The sequence below is a fragment of the Nicotiana sylvestris genome, chromosome 5, assembly GCF_000393655.2.
Source record: "Nicotiana sylvestris chromosome 5, ASM39365v2, whole genome shotgun sequence".
NCBI lineage: Eukaryota > Viridiplantae > Streptophyta > Magnoliopsida > Solanales > Solanaceae > Nicotiana > Nicotiana sylvestris.
In genome coordinates, this window is record NC_091061.1 from 105,752,416 (window position 1) to 105,771,833 (window position 19,418).

Consider the following 19,418-nt stretch of genomic DNA (forward strand, 5'->3'; position numbering starts at 1 on the left):
TGTTCGGGTACTTCTTGAGTGGGTGTTTTTCTTCACATTATCGCCTCCAAAACACTTCATGTTGCTTCCTCTCATATAATATTCCCTGCTAAATAAGAGAACACTATTTAGAGCATTTTGTTGGCAATTTATCTATAAAACAACAACAAAGTATGGTCATATTAAGGTGTAAATATCAACTATATCGCCTACTATCACACTGGTTCTTTAGTATTTACAAGATTAGGATTTTATTATCTTCTTGTGAATCATGCCTGGCCGCAGTGAGATAGTTACTAAAATTAGATTGTTGAATGTTTTATCCCTTATTCCTATTAACTTATAACTTTGAAAATTGAGATCATTCATTGGGATTTTCAAATGCAAAGAAAGTTTTATTTTCTAAGTTAAAATTTAATCTCTCTTTTCTTAAGAGCAAAACTTCAATTCCTTTCTCTTAATAGTATGATCACGATTTTTATAACAAAAACATGAATTTTTTGGATAGTTTTTATTTTTATCGGGTAAACCGATAACCGAACTGATAAAGATCGACAACCGACTAACTGATACCCCATAACCGATAACATTCACAACCGACCCGAACCGATCGATGCCCACCCCTAGAGTGGGTATCATTTAAACTTGTTAGAAATAGTATAAGGAGGTTGTATATAACATTTGAAGTCATTTAATGGAGATTTGGACTGCTTTTGAACAAGAATTGCAACTGCAAATCGTGGAGGAAGTTCGTCTACAAACGTTTGTATAAAGGTGTATAAAAGTGTATAATAGTGTATAAGATGTGTTTATACACTCATATACACTATTATATAAGATTATACAAAAAACTGACTTCGTCTTCTTCCTTGCGTCTTTTCTGAAATTTAACTCAAATCTACTCCAAATCACTTCAAATTTAAATTTTGAACTCCTTTTGATATTTGCAATCAATTAGAACAACACCCAATCCAAACAACTAACAAACTCAAAAAATTATATTTTCGAAAGTAAAGCTTTGAATGGCCTTCAATGGTGGACTTCTACTTTTCAATTTTCTTACATTGCAACCAGGTGACACAGGGGGAGAAGCAGGGAGGGGGGGGAGCAGAAAATACATGACCCCTTGAAGCATATGTAGAAGATGTGAGAAGAAAAGAGAGTGAAAGCAATGGTTGTGAGAATACATATTTAACTCCATAACTTTTAGAAGCAATGGTTGTAAGAACACAGATTTTGAATTTGCTAGTACTTTCAAAATACGTACAATATGGGCTATGCAGGTAAAACTTAAAAACATGGGCCATTTTTTCTTATGATATAGAGTCATGTGTATTTTCTTGTAATTCTTTCTAAAATTATTGACCTTGGGATGCTACAATTTGGGTGAGCACTTGAATAACTCACGTAAGATCCACATTAGAAGAACTTGGTTCGGAAGAGAAGACTAGAGGTGGATCATGAATGGCATCGGAGGAGATGGAGGAGGAACTTGCTAGAGCATTTCACGTGATTCACATAAAGACTAAGAAGATGACAATGCATATAATTTACCATGGTTAAATGATTAAAATTCATATACAAAACACATGTCATATATGTATTGATTTGGTATAAACACCCGATGTAGGTAAGATTTCACCGGTGCGGGGTATCGAACAGTTGTTTGTAAAGGGCTGTGCACCGCAATAGAGATAGTGAAACGTGGAACCTGCGAAGATTAAATGACAGCATCATATATGTATATATATAAGTACCTAGGAGGTACAAAATAGAGGAGATAATCAACTCATATTCAGCTCTTAAGGAGTCAATTAAATACATAAGGTTCCCTAAATCCTTCACTGTATCCCCCCTGTTCCAAAAATACAAGTACTAAACATCTATCTTTTACAAAAGCAATATGTTTTTCTTTCCATCAAAACACTTATGATTTCTCTCTAACGAAATAGTCCAGATGACCCACTTCAAGATTTTACATTTCTTTGTAGCCCGGCCCCTCCTCGTTCCATGGCAACATGAGGATTTCTGTCGGAAGATCTTCCGAATTAATAGATGTATTCTCCTAATTTTTGACTAGGTAGCAAATTTCTAACATCGCACTTTGTTCGGGACCATCAACAATCTCTCCTCTGACTTGTTCAAGCTCCTGCGCATGAGTGTTGACGGTGAGAGCTTCCTCATACTGTAGATCTTCAGTGAAATTTCTCTGTCGCCGATCTGAGTTGTCCCCAAAATCTTCATTAATTCTAAGAGTTCTTTAACTCATCTGAGATTCCATTCCATTTGCCATAGCAGGAGATAAATCGATCAACTAACCAAGAAGTTAGCAAAGTTCAAGTATTTCCAATTACAATAAAGGCATAAAAATCTAAGAGTCCCTTAATTACATAATTCTAAAATGGTAGATGTGCATGAACAAATAACACTTGTACAAAATGAAGCCCTTGACAATAAAGGAAGAAAGAGCACAGATACACTTGCACAACATGAAGCCTTGACTATAAAGGAAAAAATAGCATAAACAGTACCTGAAAGAAATATCGGGCTCAATCTAAGAGAAGACATCAAAGTCCAATGAGTAAAAGTCCAAGAGTTTTCTTCAGAAAAAAGAAGAAAAAAAGTCTAAGAGTTAGCTAAAAGGACTCAACAGGTGACAATTGTTATAGGTTAGATTTTTTAATTCTTTTCTTATTCATTTTTGTTTTTTGATTTTGTCGGGAGTAGGGAGTAAAAGGGGAAAATGCCTAGACATCTCCAGGTGCAACCATTTAAGAACATCAAAAGAAGGCCACTAAAGCATTTGAGATTACATGTTCGAGATCTACTTACACAGCACGAGGTAAAATCATAAGTAATAAGTTTAGGTTTTAGCCCATTCGCATGACCTAATATCAAAAGTTTCATGAGACATACACAAATTTAATGAATGGTTTCAAAAAACATATACAGCTTTGTCATACTCAGTAAATCACAAAATTCTTACCAGCAAATTCGATAGTATCCTCTTCTGCAGAGCTGGTGAATTGAAGCATAAACAGTGGTTGAGTTGGTCAGCAGGAGTGCAGGACCAGCACAAACAAGGGACGGATATACAGTACATGAATCTGTCCAGTCTGCAACAGGAAATATAGAAAGTAATGATATAAGTGAAAGCTCCATTTCCTGATTTTCGTTTTTAATATGCCCCACATTTCTCGGGCGGACAAATTCTTAAAAGGTAATTGATAAATTATATATTAGTTTGAAAATGGAAAAAAATGAGCATGTCACTGCCTCACAGTAGACAAGCATATCAATTAATTTTAGAAACTTAGCTTACTTAGAAATGTCTGGTAAGACCTTAAAACTAACAAATAGATACGTACTCTTGTTTCGAAGAGAGAATTTGTTATGGTGATTTAAAAGAGTCTAATATTTCTAACTTTACTTGCATCAAATGACAGTTATGTAACTACACCCACTAGAGAAAAGTAAATATTTAAAAGAACGAAAGAATTGCCTTCATAAAAATCTCTGTTCCATTATAGAGTTCGGGATTCATCATTCACAGGACAGTACAACAGCGTGAGAAGAACAAATAAATTTCCTGCAGCACCTATACCATAACGATATCAACCTTAAAGGTCAAAATTTCTGTCTAGAACTATGGGCACATGTTACCAGTAATCCCCACATGAACAAACACCATCCTTGAAGTGATGAAAGCGATTAGAGTCCCTCACAATAATCTCTCTCTCTCTCTCTCTCTCTCTCTCTCTCTCTCTCTCTCTCTCTCTCTCTCTCTCTCTCTCTCTGTTATCTTAGAAATAAGTTTCAGCTGTAGAGATTTCTCTTTTTCAGCCCAAGTAATAGCCCTGTTTGCAGCTATTTGCTCCAGTAATGTTAGGTCTTCAAGTAGCTTATTTTGTTGAGCTGCCAGTTTACTAAAGGTCTCCCTGTTCCACTCTGTGATGTCCTTTAATCTTCTCAGTTTTTGCATTAGGATGAAATCCGGACTGCCTCCAATTGAGTAACTTTGCCACCAACTTTTGATGTTATCTGTAAAACCTTCTACTTGAAGCCACATGTTTTCAAACTTAAAATAGGAGGGGTTTGCTTCCCAATTCCCACACTCCAGAAGTAAAGGCCTGTGGTCAGAGACTACTCTTGGCAGAGCTAGTTGTTTAATTGCATTAAAATTCTCATCCCATTCATGGGAAATTAGGAACCTGTCTATTCTGGATGCTTGCATAGACTCTGCCCCCCTGAACCATGTATAGTAAGCCCCCAAGAGAGGCAAATCTATGATATCCAAGTCCTGTATTGTGGTTGTGAACGATCTCATAGCCCTTGACCTCCTAACACAATTGTATCTTTCACTCTCATATTTGCACACAATGAAATCACCCCCTATCACCCATTGCTCATCCCATATGCCCCTGATGGCTGCCAATTCATGCCAGAAAACCTCCCTCTCTGGGTTCGTGTGAGGCCCATATACCCCTGTAAAACACCACCTAAAATGCTCTTGTGTACTTCCAAACATACAAGAGATAGTGTATAGCCCCTGATGAACCCCTTTGTTTGCCCAGTATCTTTTATCCCATAGCACTAGAATACCACCACTCCTCCCTTTTGATTTCAGCTCTACCCATTCAACCCATATGTTCCCCCCATATTTGTCTTATCCAAACGGGTGACCATTCTTCCACTTTTGTTTCTTGTAGACACACTACATCCGCTCTCCATTTTTGAACTAAAGATTTGATTGTAGTCCTCTTATCTGCCTCATTGAGGCCTGCACATTCCAACTAAGGATTTGATCTTCATCCAGAAAATGCTTTGCAAGTCCTGTCCCTGTCCCCCGACTTCTTACCATCTGAATTCATCCCCCACTTCAATCTTTCCAGTTCTAAAGTTTGTTTTTTCTTCCCCTTTTTACTGGCCTTGATTGCAAGTTCTTGTTTTTGAATTTGTTCTTGTCTTCTCTGTTCCATTTGAAGAACCATGCCAAGGATCTCATGTTCGAACCCAGCAGCATTTATCCCAAAAGCTTTGCATGCCTTTAGCAACACAGATTTTGTCCATCTTGATGTCTCAATAACAGCAGGGGTGTTGATATCATTAGATGGAACCAATGAAGAAGACCCCGTTCCAGACCAAGGAAGAAGAAGAGTATCACAGGAGGAGAACTCTACATCAGAGCTACTTACTGTTTCGAAGTCTTTAATCCGAGGAGGTCTTGGAATGATCATGGTCATCGGCTATGCTTCATCATCTGCTTCCGATGAAATATCACATGCAATTCCCATAGACTGTTGCTTTTTTCTAGAGCCTTCTGTATTTGCAATCTCGACTGAAAGAGGATCGAAGTAATTTTCAAGTCTAATAGGGCTATTTTTACATGTGCATGGGTCCAGAATTGGCCCGATAGCCAACCATTCTTGTCTTGTGGCTTTCCCCCTTTTATTCAGCTTGGGCTTGGGCCCCTTAGAATAATACGAACGGTCCAATTTAAGGCCCGAATTATTAACAGCCTTTTTGCCTTGTCTTCTGGTAGGGTTAGGGTTAAGCTTCTGATGACGTGGTGGAACCACTTTTATAGGGGCTACTTTAATCAGATTTGAATTAAAGTTAATGTGACCGCTGGGTTCTTTGACTTGGACCACTAGATAATACATAGACTCCTTCGCTTGACTCGAGGAAGCCATGTCTGCAACTTCCTCCTTTCTTCCTTTGACAGTAGCAACGTCGCCGGTAAAGGTGATTAGTTTGGCTACCTGATCCTCCAAGATTGAGATTTTATATCTCAAATCGCCAAGTACCGGTCTGCTTCTCTTGGGGGATCCAAATCTCCTCTTTTTACACAGATTCTAGCCCAAAAAAGATGAGATCTATTCTTTGTGTCTTCATCTATGCAGACAAACCCACCACATAGATCTCCGATGTATTGAAAGGAGCTCATTGTCCAGCCATGCAATGGAATTCCAAAAACTTTCACCCATCTTTGGTTGACCTCTTTACTCACCGAAGAGGTTCCAGTTACTGGCGACCACCAATCGAGGGAAAGATGACGGCCATTCCAAAACCAGTCACCGGCCTTCACTCTAGCAGCCTCTTGTTTTGATGGAAACTCAAAGAGAAATTTATTGTGCGTCATGGGTGTGACTCTGAGGCCTGCCGTTACCTGCCATCTGGTGACGAACCATTTTTGGATGACTTCAGTGTTGGGGCTTTTGTTGAAAGGGTCATTGAAGCATCCGACCAAGCACTTCGAAAGAAAATGGAGATTCTCATCTGTGACTTCATTGGGGGCCTTCACATTTCGCTCATCCTGTAGCTTTGGCCATTATGACATTGCAGTAGCAGTTAGAAAGGACTTGTTTTGCAAGTCAGAGATTGTCCTGTATTTGTTGTTTGAAGCTTCCCCCAGGAACTGTAAAATTTTCCCTGCTATGTCCCCCCATCCCCTGTTGTAAACTGCCTCTGGTACTATGATTGCTGCTTTTCCAGCCCCCATTCTTGTTTCAATTCTGATGTATCTGCCATAACTGTTATAGTTCTGATAAACCCTGTAAAGGTAAGTCTGAATCTTCCTTCCCCATCTCCTGTAAAGGTTCCCATATCCCCGTGAAGCTTGTTGTAATTGTTCACATACCCATCTGAGATTATCTTCGTCTATTGTAATTCTGCTTGTAAATCTCCGACCACGCTCTACCCATGTGTACCAGCCTTCGCTTTCTTCGAACAATTCAAAAGATTTATCCCCTGAGACAAAAAAGGTCTTCCCTCCCATTAGATACGGGAGAGGGCTCACCGGAAAGAGAGTTAGAGAGAGAGAAAAATAGGAGGCACATATCCCAAGTCAGAGCACTTTTCTCATACTAACATTGAAGAGCCCTTAGTCAATCTCTAGTTTTTTTCAAGTAACTCTTACCACAGATAGAGAAAATGAGAAGTACGAAATAGAAAAAACAGGTTTGAAGTTTTCAAATTCGGGAGAACAAAATCGGGATCTGTAGAGTTCTGATGAGACCTCTTCAAACTCAATCTAAGAGAAGACAAGTCCAATGAGTAAAAGTCCAAGAGCTAACTACTTCGGAAAAAAAAAAGAAAAAAAAAAAAAGTCCAAGAGTTAGCTAAAAGGACTCAACAGGTGACAATTGTTATAGGTTAGATTTTTTTAATTCTTTTCTTATTCATTTTTGTTTTTTGATTTTGTCGGGAGTAGGGAGTAAAGGGGGAAAATGCCTGGACGTCTCCAGGCGCAACCATTTAAGAACATCAAAAGAAGTCAGTAAAGCATTTGAGATTACATGTTCGAGACTCCAGAATACAAGTCCTAGATATCAGCTACTTACACAGCACGGGGTAAAATCATAAGCAATATGTTTAGGCTTTAGCCCATTCGCATGACCTAATATCAAAAGTTTCATGAGACATACACAAATTCAATGAATGGTTTCAAAAAACACAGACAGCTTCTTCATACTCAGTAAATCAGGCCCAAGGTGGTTGTAGAAGGCAAGCCTAAAAGGACTCCTAAACCAAGAACCAAAAAGCAGCCTGGTTCAGTGGAGACAAAAACAGAAAAGAGGAAGTATGTCCGAAGAAACAAGGTTGGCAGCCCTGCACCCACTTCTGCTGAAGAGTTAAACAATACAATTGATGAGGGAAAGACTCCTAGTTCCAAAGAAGCCCCACCAGCAAAGAGGAAGTACGTCAGAAGAAATCAAGTTAAGAAGAGCACAGAAAAACCCTCTGAAGAGGGGAGCAGTGGAACAACTTATCTGAAAAAAGTTTCTCCTAGAAAATCCTGCAGGAGAAGGTTGAATTTTGAATTTGAAAGACAAGCAAGTGATGAAAACTCATCATACAGGCCCTCAACTTTGGATTTGCATGTGAATCAAACCGAATCAACTGCACAATTTGGACAAGGTATGGAAGCCCCCAATGAAAAGACAGTAGTGGGAACAACTTATAACATCAACTGTTCCCGGAACCAGGAGCTGAGAAATTACTTGTCACAGCATGAAGTGCAATCCCTTGGTTCTCCATCTCTGGACAAGGTTGGCTGGAATCATGATGAAGTCATGGTTGGTAATCAAAATGAAAGCACAAGAGGAAATTATAGAATCAATTTTTCAGATTTAACTCGTGATAAACAGGCAAGCATACTACAAATGACACCACAGAGCTCGAATTGTTCCACCTGCAGCAGCAGCACATGCTTGCCACATGGGAAAGGCTTGAAGAGACAGCATTCATATAGAACTGATGAAACACAATTCTACAGCTTAAATGCCAGAGGAGTGTATTTCAATTCCATGCAGGCTTATCAAGCAATCCTTCCAGCAAATGAACCTGAAGTTTATAGTAACCTAGGGATGCATTGTCCTGCAATTTACAAGAAAAAGAGAACAGAAGAGGGCCACAGCATCTTACATTAAGCATTTTACTCGCGAAATTAACCACGTGCCTTCATCGCAGTGCAATATCAGTGGTTCCCCTAGCAACAATTCTTCAACCAATATAGCCTACAACAGACTGCAGAACTCCGATTTTGTGCCAGCAGTTGTGGAAGCAGAGAAGTCAAGGAAGAGGAGATCAAAAGGCGCAACTCAAGTGCATGAGTTAGCATCTGTGCATGAAATTTACAAACAATTTCAGACTTCTACATCCAAATACGCTACAAAATGCAGTCACAAAATTCTTACCAGCAAATTCAATAGTATTCTCTTCTGCAGAGCTGGTGAATTGAAGCATAAATAGTGTTTGAGTTGGTCAGCAGGACCAGCACAAACAAGGGACGGATATACAGTACATGAATCTGTCCAGTCTGCAATAGGAAATATAGAAAGTAATGATACGAGTGAAAGCTCCATTTCCTGATTTTCTTTTTTAATATGCCCCACATTTCTCAGGCAGACAAATTCTTAAAAGGTACTGCCTCACAGTAGACAAGCATATCAATTAATTTTAGAAAACTTAGTTTACTTAGAAATGTCAAAAAATAGATACGTACTCTTGTTTCGAAGAGAGAATTTGTTAGGGTGATTTAAAAGAGTCTAAAATTTCTAACTTTAATTGTATCAAATGACAGTTATGCAAATACACCCACTAGAGAAAAGTAAATATTTAAAAGAACGAAAGAATTGCCTTCATAAAATCTCTGTTCCATTACAGACATTCACAGGACAGGACAGCAGCATGAGAAGAACAAATAAATTTCCTGCAGCACCTATACCATAACGATATCAACCTTAAAGGTCAAAATTTCTGTCTAGAACTATGGCACATGTTACCAGTAATCCCCACATGAACAAACACCATCCTTGAAGTGATGAAAGCGATTAGAGTCCCTCACAATAATCTCTCTCTCTGTTATCTTAGAAATAAGTTTAGTCACATTGTGGCAGTCTCCACAAACCCGCAAGTTTTTATAGATCCGTAAAGGACTTCTATGAGGAGTGTTAAGAATTCCATAAGCAATAGCCAATCTCTCACTATGACTGGTAAGGATTTGTTCCTTTTCGTCATCCATAACATCTTGTAATACAAAAGTATAGTCTGGAGTATAACCTAGGGTCTTCATCTTAGCAGTTAAAATACTTAATTCCTCGTATATCTCATGGCACTGCGGATGAGATTGATTTCCTGTGTAAAAGACTTCAATCTTATTGTTCATTTCAATTGAGCTCCATCCAGGAGTCTTCTTCAACCCCCTGTCTCTAGCCAATGATCTCACTTCATTCACCCCCTCCCATTTCCCATAATTAGCATAGATGTTAGACAACACGACATAGTACCCAACATTCTCCGGGTCAACTTCAAACAAATTATCTGAAGCCAATTTACCCAACTCAACATTTCCATGTATTCGACATGCACCTAGAAGAGCACCCCAAACTGAAGCATCAGGCTGCAAAGGCATGCTTTTTATAAAACGGTATGCTGTTTCTAGGCGCCCAGCCCTAGCAAACATATCAACAATGCAACCATAGTGCTTTAGAACAGGTTTGATGCCAAACTCTTGCTCCATCATATGAAAGTATCTTTTACCCTCATCAACTAATCCTGAATGGCTACAAGCTGACAATAGAGATAAAAATGTTACATGATCTGGTTTAACACCTTCACCCAGCATATCATTGAATAGTTTCAGAGAAACCCTGCCATTTCCATGAATACCATGACATGATATTATGGCATTCCAAGGGACTGTAATCATCCTAGGCACCTCGTAAAACAAAGACATGGCATCATCCAGTCTTCCACATTTACCATAAAGGTCAATGAGGGAGGTACCAACAAAGACGTCCAAATTCAGAGCTACTCTGAAAACATGCCCATGAGTCCTCATTCCTTCTCGCAACGCACCTAGATGAGCATAAGCTGGCAAAATGCTAACCCAAGTTCCTTGGTTTGGTGCTACGTCATCACATTTTTTCATCATGTTGTAAAGTTCAATAGCCTCACTTGCAAGACCATTTTGAGCATAACCTGAGATCATTGAGTTCCAGGACACCACATCCTTAACCAGCATCTCGTCAAAAACCTTACGACTACAATGAATAAAACCCAATTTTGCATACATATCCACAACAGCATTACACACAATAACGTCCTCCTGAATCCAACATCTCCTCAATATAAATCCATGAATTGATCTGCAGCAATGGAAACTTTTGGTCTGAGCTGTACTAGAAGCTAAACTCACTATCGTCAACAAGTCAGGCTGAATCTCATTTACCATCATCTCATGAAAGTATTTCAGTGCCTTTTCAGGTACATTATTTTGCTCATATGCAGCAATTAAAGAGTTCCATGATATTAAATCTCTTACTATCATATCATCAAATACTTTTTGTGCATGTCTTAACTCACCAAATCTGGCGTACATGTTTATTAAGGCATTCGATACAAAGACATCTAATTCTAGGCCATGCTTTATAACATACAAGTGAATTAACATCCCGTGCACAATATCATCAAGCTGCCCACATATAGGAAGTACTGTTGCGATAGTCACCGAATCCATTTTTATACCCTCTAATCTCATCTCATTCAACAGGCTCAATGCCTCTATAGCATTTCCATTCTGACAAAATCCAGATATCATAGCATTCCAACAACCCATATCCCGAAAAGGCATATTCTTAAAAATTTTGAAGGCAACAGTAGATGATTGGAAACGGCAATACATATGCACCAAGGAGGCAGCTACAAACACATCCCACTCTAAGCCAAGTTTCGAAGCCCAGCAATGTATTCTTGCACCATCAAGTATATTACCGCAAGCTTTCAACACTGGAGGGAAAGTGTAAAAGTCAGGCTTAACATCAGCCGTGGACAACATTTCATTCAAACAATTCAGAGATTCACGGAAATTGCCATTACGAACATAAGATGATATCATGGAATTCCAGATATAAGCATCTTTATTCTCTATCACGCAGAAAGTCTTCAGAGACAAAGAAACATCACCCAAGTGAGCATAAAGATTCCCAAGTCTAGTGCCGATAAAGATACTCTGAGCCTTCCCTGACACAACGAGAAGGGCATGAAGGCACTTCAAAATGTAGATTTTGGTACAGGATTTGAATAAATGCTCAAAGTCTATCTCTTTTTTCCTTCTTGCAACACCATTTGATAACACCTCATTGCAACTTCTACTTGAGTATAACTTGCAACAGAAAGAGAAGAATGGTAGAGATTTTGTGGAACGCCCACCTTTGAACGACAGTAAAAATCTGCAGAGACAAAGCCGAAAATGAAATCAATACGAAGACCCAAAGATTACATGTTAGAATTCTTCCCCTCTCTTTGGAAAGTACAATAGGAAGAAGAAAACATCATATCAGTAGTCAACATGCCATGAAAATATAAAGAACAGAATGGGAAGTTGAAGCCACCACTAATGCAAATAGGATAATAAATAAACAATTGAATTATAAGCTCCTCAAGATAACATGCAGAATACACAAATTGATGTTAGAGATCACATGGAGCTAATGTGTATGCGGTAGATTTTGAGGCTAGACTTAATAGTTACATCTGAGAGTTCATAATGACTACCCTCCTTCAAAAGCTAGATCTATTGGGTTAAGCACTGCAACCAGGTATGCGAACAAATTACCTAAATTAATAGAATTTGAGACGGTAAAATTCTTCTTAAGTGTAAATGAGACATACTTTGTTTGTAAATCAGACTGTAGGCATTTGAATGACTAAAATATTTGCTATCAAAATCATCACTAATATCCTTCTATGATCCCAACTTTATCCTAAAGGATACATACACCATAAATTTCAAGAGGACTCCTAGGATGTGCATATATCTTGACAATCTACATGTTCCGATGCTTCCCAACTTACAAATCTTGGGATATGAATCTTTTTTCTTTCAATTATTCACTTCTTTCAGAACTTAAATGAAAGAGGTGAACAATCTAAGACTCTCTTTGGCTTCTTGAGACCATACCCAACTATCAAGACACTTGCATTTGAAACTCATATTCGACCAATTCATCACTTCATCCTTTTGTCATAACTTGTTCATTCAGAACCCTTGAAAATTAAGACATTCAAATGGTTCTTATGTTCACGGTAGTCTAAACACTAATCAACTCCAACAGTTGAGAAGGTCTTGTAAAATTTTTAAGTTTCAATTCTTATATGTGCAAGAATTCCAATGAGATTCGGCCCACCTGCTCTTTTGGAGTTTGTGGCAGTTACATAATTGGTTTCAGTGAGGTAAAGGAAAAGGAATGGACAGTGTTTACAAAGAGTTGCATTGCATACTATTTACATTTCTTTCAGTGGATCATGTGTGGGCTAGAAGGATGCCGTAGTCGTTTTTATATCCCTCGACCTTTTCACTAAGGAAATTCGAAGTCTCTGTTCTGCTAAATGTTGTGTTCTATTTTTAATTATAGCATTAATTCTGATTTCCGCGAACAAAACATTTGACTTAGCTCGTAACATATAGCCTAATCCCTGTTTCTTGTTTGATTTTGTTTAAATCTTAGTTTGAATTAGCTCATATCTATCTTAGAGACCTATTGTTTCAAGAGTTATAACTTATTGGGTTGCCTATTATATAGGTACGACCTGCATATTTTATTAAGGACAGATAACTTGTCGAATTGAACTGATTCTACACAATCTCTCTCTCCCTACTTCCTCCTCCTTCACGTTCATTTACCCTTTATCTCTCCCTCTCTCCTCCACTCTCCTATTTCTCTCTCTCTCTCTCTCTCTCTCTCTCTCTCTCTCTCTCTCTTTATTTCTCTTTCTTCTTGCTCTGTTATTCTTCTTTATTTCTCCCCTTTCTCTTGTTTTCCGTTGCCTTTTTTCCCTTCTCCATTTCATTACTACAACATTCATTTTGTCTAGCCCATCAAAAGTAAAATACAGCAAGTCTTTCACATATTAAAGATTGAGATTGTTATCACAAACTAGTATCAGAATTTATCAGTCCAGACTGGTGTAGCAGCTTATGTACATGGCTGCGAGTGTCAATTCAAGTTATTTGTTTATAAGGAACAAAATTATGTCAATTTATGTTAATATGAATTGATAAGCTTTAATGAAACACATTGGTGCTTGTGCTTGACAACAGCTTGAGGGTAGGTTCATTATCCCCATCTAGCCAGTGCTTAGGGTAGCTTCTCAGAAGTTATTAAAATAATCTAGGACGACTTACCACCATAACATTGAGAATCTAGCAAATATTAATTACAATGGTTTAGGTTCCCGATGGGGTATAAGATTTTCTGTAACTGGTGTCACTACCTATGGATGAAACTTGTTGTATCATATGAATAGTGCTCGTAAGTGAGCAGATTGGGTTGGGTTTGTGCGACCTGCCCATATTCAATACGGGTTGAAAATGGGTAGAGTGATGGATTATATGGGTCAACCATATATTTTGCACCTTCAGCTTTTTAGCTTAAGTAAACCTCTGCGCTGCAAAACAAAAACTATAGATTGGTCTTATTATAACCAAAAGTCCAAAACTTGAGTAATTCCAAAATTCACACATAATTGTAAAACTTGCCAACACTTAAGAGAGACCAGATGTATCCTACTGCTATTCATAAACTAAAACAAACCAAAAAAAAGGACAAAATATCATCTGTTTTATAGTTGTAGAGTCGAGAAAAAGCTGGTGCTGGACAAGAACTAGCGAAATACCTCTTTCTTTTTAGATGTATCTGCAGTCTCAAATTAAATGCTCAATAAATGAAGGCAAAGTGAAGCGAAAAATGAAAAATGAAGGCAAAAATAAATAAAAATAATTAAAAGGAAGAAATGGAAAAGGAGAATCATCCTATGAATCAAATCCACTCTTTTATTCAAAAGTATAACCAACAAATGTCATCTAAAAACAAATTTCCAAATTCAGACCTCAACGCCCAAAACCCCTTTTTGCAATATGAATTTCAACTGTTTAGATGTTCTCTAATATGCAAACATATCAGATCAAGAAGCAGAAAAAGATATCATTAGCAATATTAATCTGATATTGAAGATTCTAATCAGTAAATTATGTTCTTCCTCAACACTATCAAAAGGACCTCAATCAGGCTCATATCACTAGAAATCAACGGCGCAGATTGCCTTACACCATCAGATTTCTAAACCTTATGATCTAGCAATGCATAATGAGCCACGTGTCTCTAGTCAAATTCCCTCTCCCCTATAAATTCCGCTCACGATGAACCACTCGACATAGGAGGATGAGCTGGTGAGGTCTCCATTCCCCAAGTAGATAGAGAGCATAAGAGAAGTAAAAGAATCAGATTTTATTTACACCTAGAATAGGGGAAATGGGTTGCCCCGTTCACTCATATTTATTGTGGTTTAAATGGGTTAAGCCATATTTTACCCAAGTGACAAAAATCACTCACCCAACCCATATACAGTTGGGCAGTTGTCAAAAGAATTGAAATTTTGCCAGCACTACATACGGATGAAGTTTATGATTGATGGCCATGTGATTAAAGTTTGAATAGTTCCTTCAAACCAACGGAACTACAGGTTGTCAGTACTTGAGGCCTTACTTCATTTGAAGTTGTCCTATCAATTGTATTATATACATCATTCGGTGTTTGTGATTTCAGTTTGAGTACTCCACCTGTTTCACTTATATTTGTTAGATGTCCTCTCACAAAGGACTGCGTGCTCCATCAGCATTTTGCAGAAAAGCAGCAAATCCGAGAAAAGATTTTTGCTCAATGAGAGAAAACCTGTTAGGGGATGCAATTCAAGCTGCAACCAAGTAACTTAGCCCACATGCTTGTCAATATCTATGTGTATGCTGGGTATGTTATTGATAATGGTGTAGGCTAGGTACTTTTCTCCAATTGAACTAATTATGCCTTATTATCTGGGGAAAAACTTAACCAGCATGCAAAATGCTTCCCTTAACTCTTATAGTTCTTTATTACCTAATTATCAAAACTAATATAGTTCTTTATCACCTAGCCAAGAAAGAACAAGAGTTACTAGCAATTAAAAAAACCATGGAATATCATTTCCATGTTTGAACTTTGTATGCCTTAGAAATTCAAATTAATGTCCGCAATTAAAATCTAAACAATGTTAGATAGATGTCTTGCCACACATCTTCAGTCAAAGAAGAAGAATTTAGATAAATGTTTGCAGTACTATTATACGGATCCAGCAGAGAAAAGTTAAACCACATTGTTCTTACCCACCTCTGTGACATAGCAACATTGACCTCGGCGCTGACATGGCGCTGTTCATCCTGACAAGATATTGGCAATCTCTTTACAAGCCTCTTTGCGCAACCAAAAAGCAGCATCAGTTGTTTCAGCTAAATTTACATTCTCCAAATACAGCATTTCCATTCCTACATACTGACTGAACAATGTTTTTTTTTAAGTAAGAGCATTATCATTGAAAGGCATCAAGAAGATGCAAAGTAGTTACAACAAACAAAAGCAATGCTAGCTCAAGTACAATGTTGGCTAAGCTAAGTTCAGGGAGCTAACAAAATCCAAAAAATTGATTGGGCAATTTACAGGTGAAATTCCCCCTGTACTGAAGAATGTTCAGAATGTTCAGAATGTTCGCATCACATTTTTACAAACCACATCATGATCACTAATTTTTTTGAGAATGGTAAGGATAAACCACATTATAATCACTATAGGATCAGTCAAACTTCTATTTTTTTTTGCAAATCAGAATAAATATGCATTAGCTGCCAAATCAGGAAAGAGAAAGACTAAGCAAAGAAGCTTGTCGTTTGTTTTCTTGTTTAAATCAAGGCTGGAATTTAGACTTGTTTAACCCTTTGGCTGGAGCTAATCACCCAAACCTCATCTCTTTTTTTCCTATTGTCCTGTCCTGAATATTCTTGATTTAGATCAATTTTTGCAATATAAAATTAAGATTATGGAAATAAACATCTAATCTTACAGGGGAATTCTGCCCTTCAGCAGCTGTATTACTACTTACTGGTACTATTCCCTTATTGCAGTTGAGAGAAAGGCTAAAGGCAAAACATGTGTCAAAGCATTGTTTATTAGAAAAAAAATCAGTGAATAATAGTAGGCCTCCGAAACATGTGTCAAAGCATTGTTTACCATACACTGCTTAACTTCTGAACTTTTATAATGAGAATTGTTTGTTAACATTGTTTCTAATATTCAATCCGATAACAAACCTCTAAAGTTATAATGTTATCATTCTTCTATTCTTATCAAGGTTGATGAATTTCTACTGAGCTTCTTTTAAAATAACTTTATTAGCAAAAAAAATACAGAGCAACCGACCTATGTAATTTTCATGAAAACCTAAAATGTTGTGTTTGCTACCCCTTTTAAGGTCAGGGAGTGGTATGAATTACGTACTCATGTAAACTGCATATTCAGCACGAATGAAGCAGAGAGGGAAGATATCTACCAGTTGGACAAGAGATAACACGCTAAAATTGAACCAAAAAAAACAGCATAAAACCGAGAAAAGAAAGAAAGACAGTGAAGTTTAATTTTTGTTGGAACTAAAGTGACTATTCATCCTTCTTAGAACCATAGTTAGAAGATTAAATTGAGAATTGACTGAAATAGACTCATAAGGTCCTAACCTTAAATCAGTTTAATTTCTCACAAATAATACATAATCGGAACATATACGAAACTAGTATTGAATATATATATGGAAGCTACATCCATGATTTCCCCTCAGAATAAAAGAAAGATCACAACAACAAAGTGATTTAAAGGTATTTTTTGAAAAAAGTGATCAAACTCGAAAAAAGGAGGAAAGAAAAAGGCGATTGATTTGGCCATGTATGATATATTTAGTATAAAAATTTAACTATATATTATCATAAAAGAAAGAGAGTTACAACAAAAAATAGTCTTTCATTAGATGAAAAATAGTCTGATTGCAAAATTCCTACAGTAACGAAAAAGGTCATGCCTAACCATTTACTTAACTTAACCAGAACACTAAGCAAATAGTATGTTTTATCAATCAGAAGTTGCTACTTTTAATGGTTTACTAAAGGCGGGTTAATCCATTTATACTGAAAGAACAAACAGGACACAAAGTATAGACATTTCAGATAATTAAATCAAATTACCTCTCTACCTCAACATCATTCTATAGTTGTAAAATCTCCACATTTAACCAAAAATCGTAGCAACTTAGACATAAGTATTTTATACCGGCCAAAAAAAAATCGCTTAACCAGACAAAAAATGCAAGTAACCTAAAAGAAAGCTAGCAAAAAGGAATTCGAAACTTAGTTTCAAGATCCAAAGAAAACTGAAAAGCAAAACATTCAAGGAAGAGAGCTCAAAAATCTAAGGCAAAGAAAGAGAACTAATAGATTTGAAGCAAATATATCCTTGAGATACTTTAAGAATTCTTCATCACACTTAGATATAGATAAGAGTCATTTTCACTTAATTGAATGATCGTTACTTGAACCAAGAAAAATTTACAAGATTTATTGTTTGGAGGAATTTGAAATTGTGACATAAATAGGTTAAATAATATACTCACTAAAAAACTTAGGAATGCCATCAAGAAAGCCAATAAAAGTATTTTAACTCGATTAGAGTAAAGATTATATCCTTTATAAAAGTAAAAAAGAATTTTAATTTTTGTATAAGAAATAGGGGTTATCATACATGGACTTACAATGAAAGTCCACATAACAGTTCACTAACAAAAGCTTAATTAGAAAGCCAACAATAACCAAAAGCACAGTAGATTGAAGTTATGGGTAACATGGACAGCTGATGGAGGATTGAACTGAGAGCTTCTGATCGTAAACTGAATAGTCAATCTCTAGTTTTTTTTCAAGTAACTCTTACCCCAGATAGAGAAAATGAGAAATACGAAATAGAAAATACAGGTTTGAAGTTTCAAATTCAGGAGAACAAAATCGGGATCTGTAGAGTTCTACTGGGACCTCTTCAAACTCAATTACATTCGATCTTGCAATATTAAACTTTAAAATGTGATTCCAGAAACATAATTAAACTACTTGTGCAGACCCAACTGATTGTCAAAACATGTAAACTCCAGAAAAGCATATCAATTCAAATAATACTAGAAAGTAAATCAAGATATGAACAGCCCATAAGAATTGTTTGTACGCATTCAATCAGACTATATTGCTCAAATACCCCCAAATATAAAAATAAAAATCAAAGACTAGGGTAACAAGGAACATTAAAACTGAAAGCTTAATTCAAACACACAACCAACGAATGTGGTTATCCCAAATTTATAAATAAATAAAAAATAAAAGAACTTACAGCGATGGTGTCTCCCACAACTACCAGCGACAATTTTCAGCGAAGAGATGGAAGAAACTTTGGTTGTGTTTTGGTTCTTTCTTAGCGTCAACCTCTCGTCTTCTTCTCCTTCTTTCAAGTTATAATTTTAATCGAAACCCTAATTGAAAAATTATAGAAATCTCAATCACGCATAAATAGTATGAACGCCAAATTGGCTCTCATTTTTTATTTATTACGTAAAAGAAAATTATTGATAAGTAAAGAAAAAAAAAATAGAAGGTGAAAGAAGAGGTTTTTGGCGGGTTTCACCGAAAATTGAGGGGAACATGAAGCGGGCGTTTGGACTTTGGACATAAGAATTGTAAATTTTCAAAAAAAAAAAAAAAAATTAAGTGAACATGATATTTGAAAATTAGTGGGCGTTTGGACATAAAAATTGTAAAATTCTAAAAAAAAAAGTGAAAAATAAAATTCAAGTGAAAATAGTATTTGAAAATTAGTTGTGTTTGAACATGAATATAATTTTGGGTTGTTTTTGAAGTTTTGTGAGTAATCTGAGTGAAAATTTTGAAAAATGGTTTTTTGGAGTTTTTCAAATTTTCAAAAAATTCCAAAATGCATCTTCAAGTGAAAATTGAAAATTTTATGACCAAACAATGATTTCGGAAA

General features: G+C 36.7%; 2 protein-coding genes across 15 annotated transcripts; both read right to left on the minus strand.

Moving 5' to 3' along the window:
• Nucleotides 1–1,695: 1,695 nt before the first annotated feature.
• LOC104216129 (pentatricopeptide repeat-containing protein At4g33990) lies at nucleotides 1,696–18,990 on the minus strand. Of its 14 annotated transcripts, none has more exons than XR_011407645.1 (8): nucleotides 18,768–18,990; nucleotides 15,687–15,852; nucleotides 9,121–11,714; nucleotides 8,679–8,800; nucleotides 8,407–8,602; nucleotides 2,966–3,095; nucleotides 2,511–2,579; nucleotides 1,696–2,248 (listed from the first exon to the last, which is right to left on the minus strand). XR_011407645.1 is itself a non-coding variant. In XM_009766125.2 (3 exons), the coding sequence occupies exons 2-3, from the start codon at nucleotides 15,791–15,793 to the stop codon at nucleotides 9,263–9,265; spliced, it is 2,559 nt and encodes an 852-aa protein (XP_009764427.1). In that variant the 5' UTR covers nucleotides 15,794–15,852; nucleotides 18,768–18,990; the 3' UTR covers nucleotides 9,117–9,262. The 14 variants fall into 14 exon arrangements, 1 of the variants encoding a protein (XP_009764427.1); XR_011407642.1 differs by having other exon boundaries at nucleotides 1,696–2,293; XR_011407644.1 differs by lacking the exon at nucleotides 2,511–2,579.
• Nucleotides 3,701–4,507, minus strand: LOC138869092 (uncharacterized). The gene has a single exon (XM_070146682.1). The coding sequence runs from the start codon at nucleotides 4,505–4,507 to the stop codon at nucleotides 3,701–3,703; it is 807 nt and encodes a 268-aa protein (XP_070002783.1).
• Nucleotides 18,991–19,418: the final 428 nt, after the last annotated feature.

Bases quoted from the DNA above. Each gene is read 5' to 3' on its own strand.
- LOC104216129 (XM_009766125.2), bottom strand. From the start codon at position 15,793: ATGCTGCTTTTTGGTTGCGCAAAGAGGCTTGTAAAGAGATTGCCAATA. The intron at 11,715-15,686 runs GTGGGTAAGAAC...TTGTCTCTGCAG, and splicing joins AATGTTGCTATGTCACAGAG to ATTTTTACTGTCGTTCAAAG.
- LOC138869092 (XM_070146682.1), bottom strand. From the start codon at position 4,507: ATGTTTGGAAGTACACAAGAGCATTTTAGGTGGTGTTTTACAGGGGTA.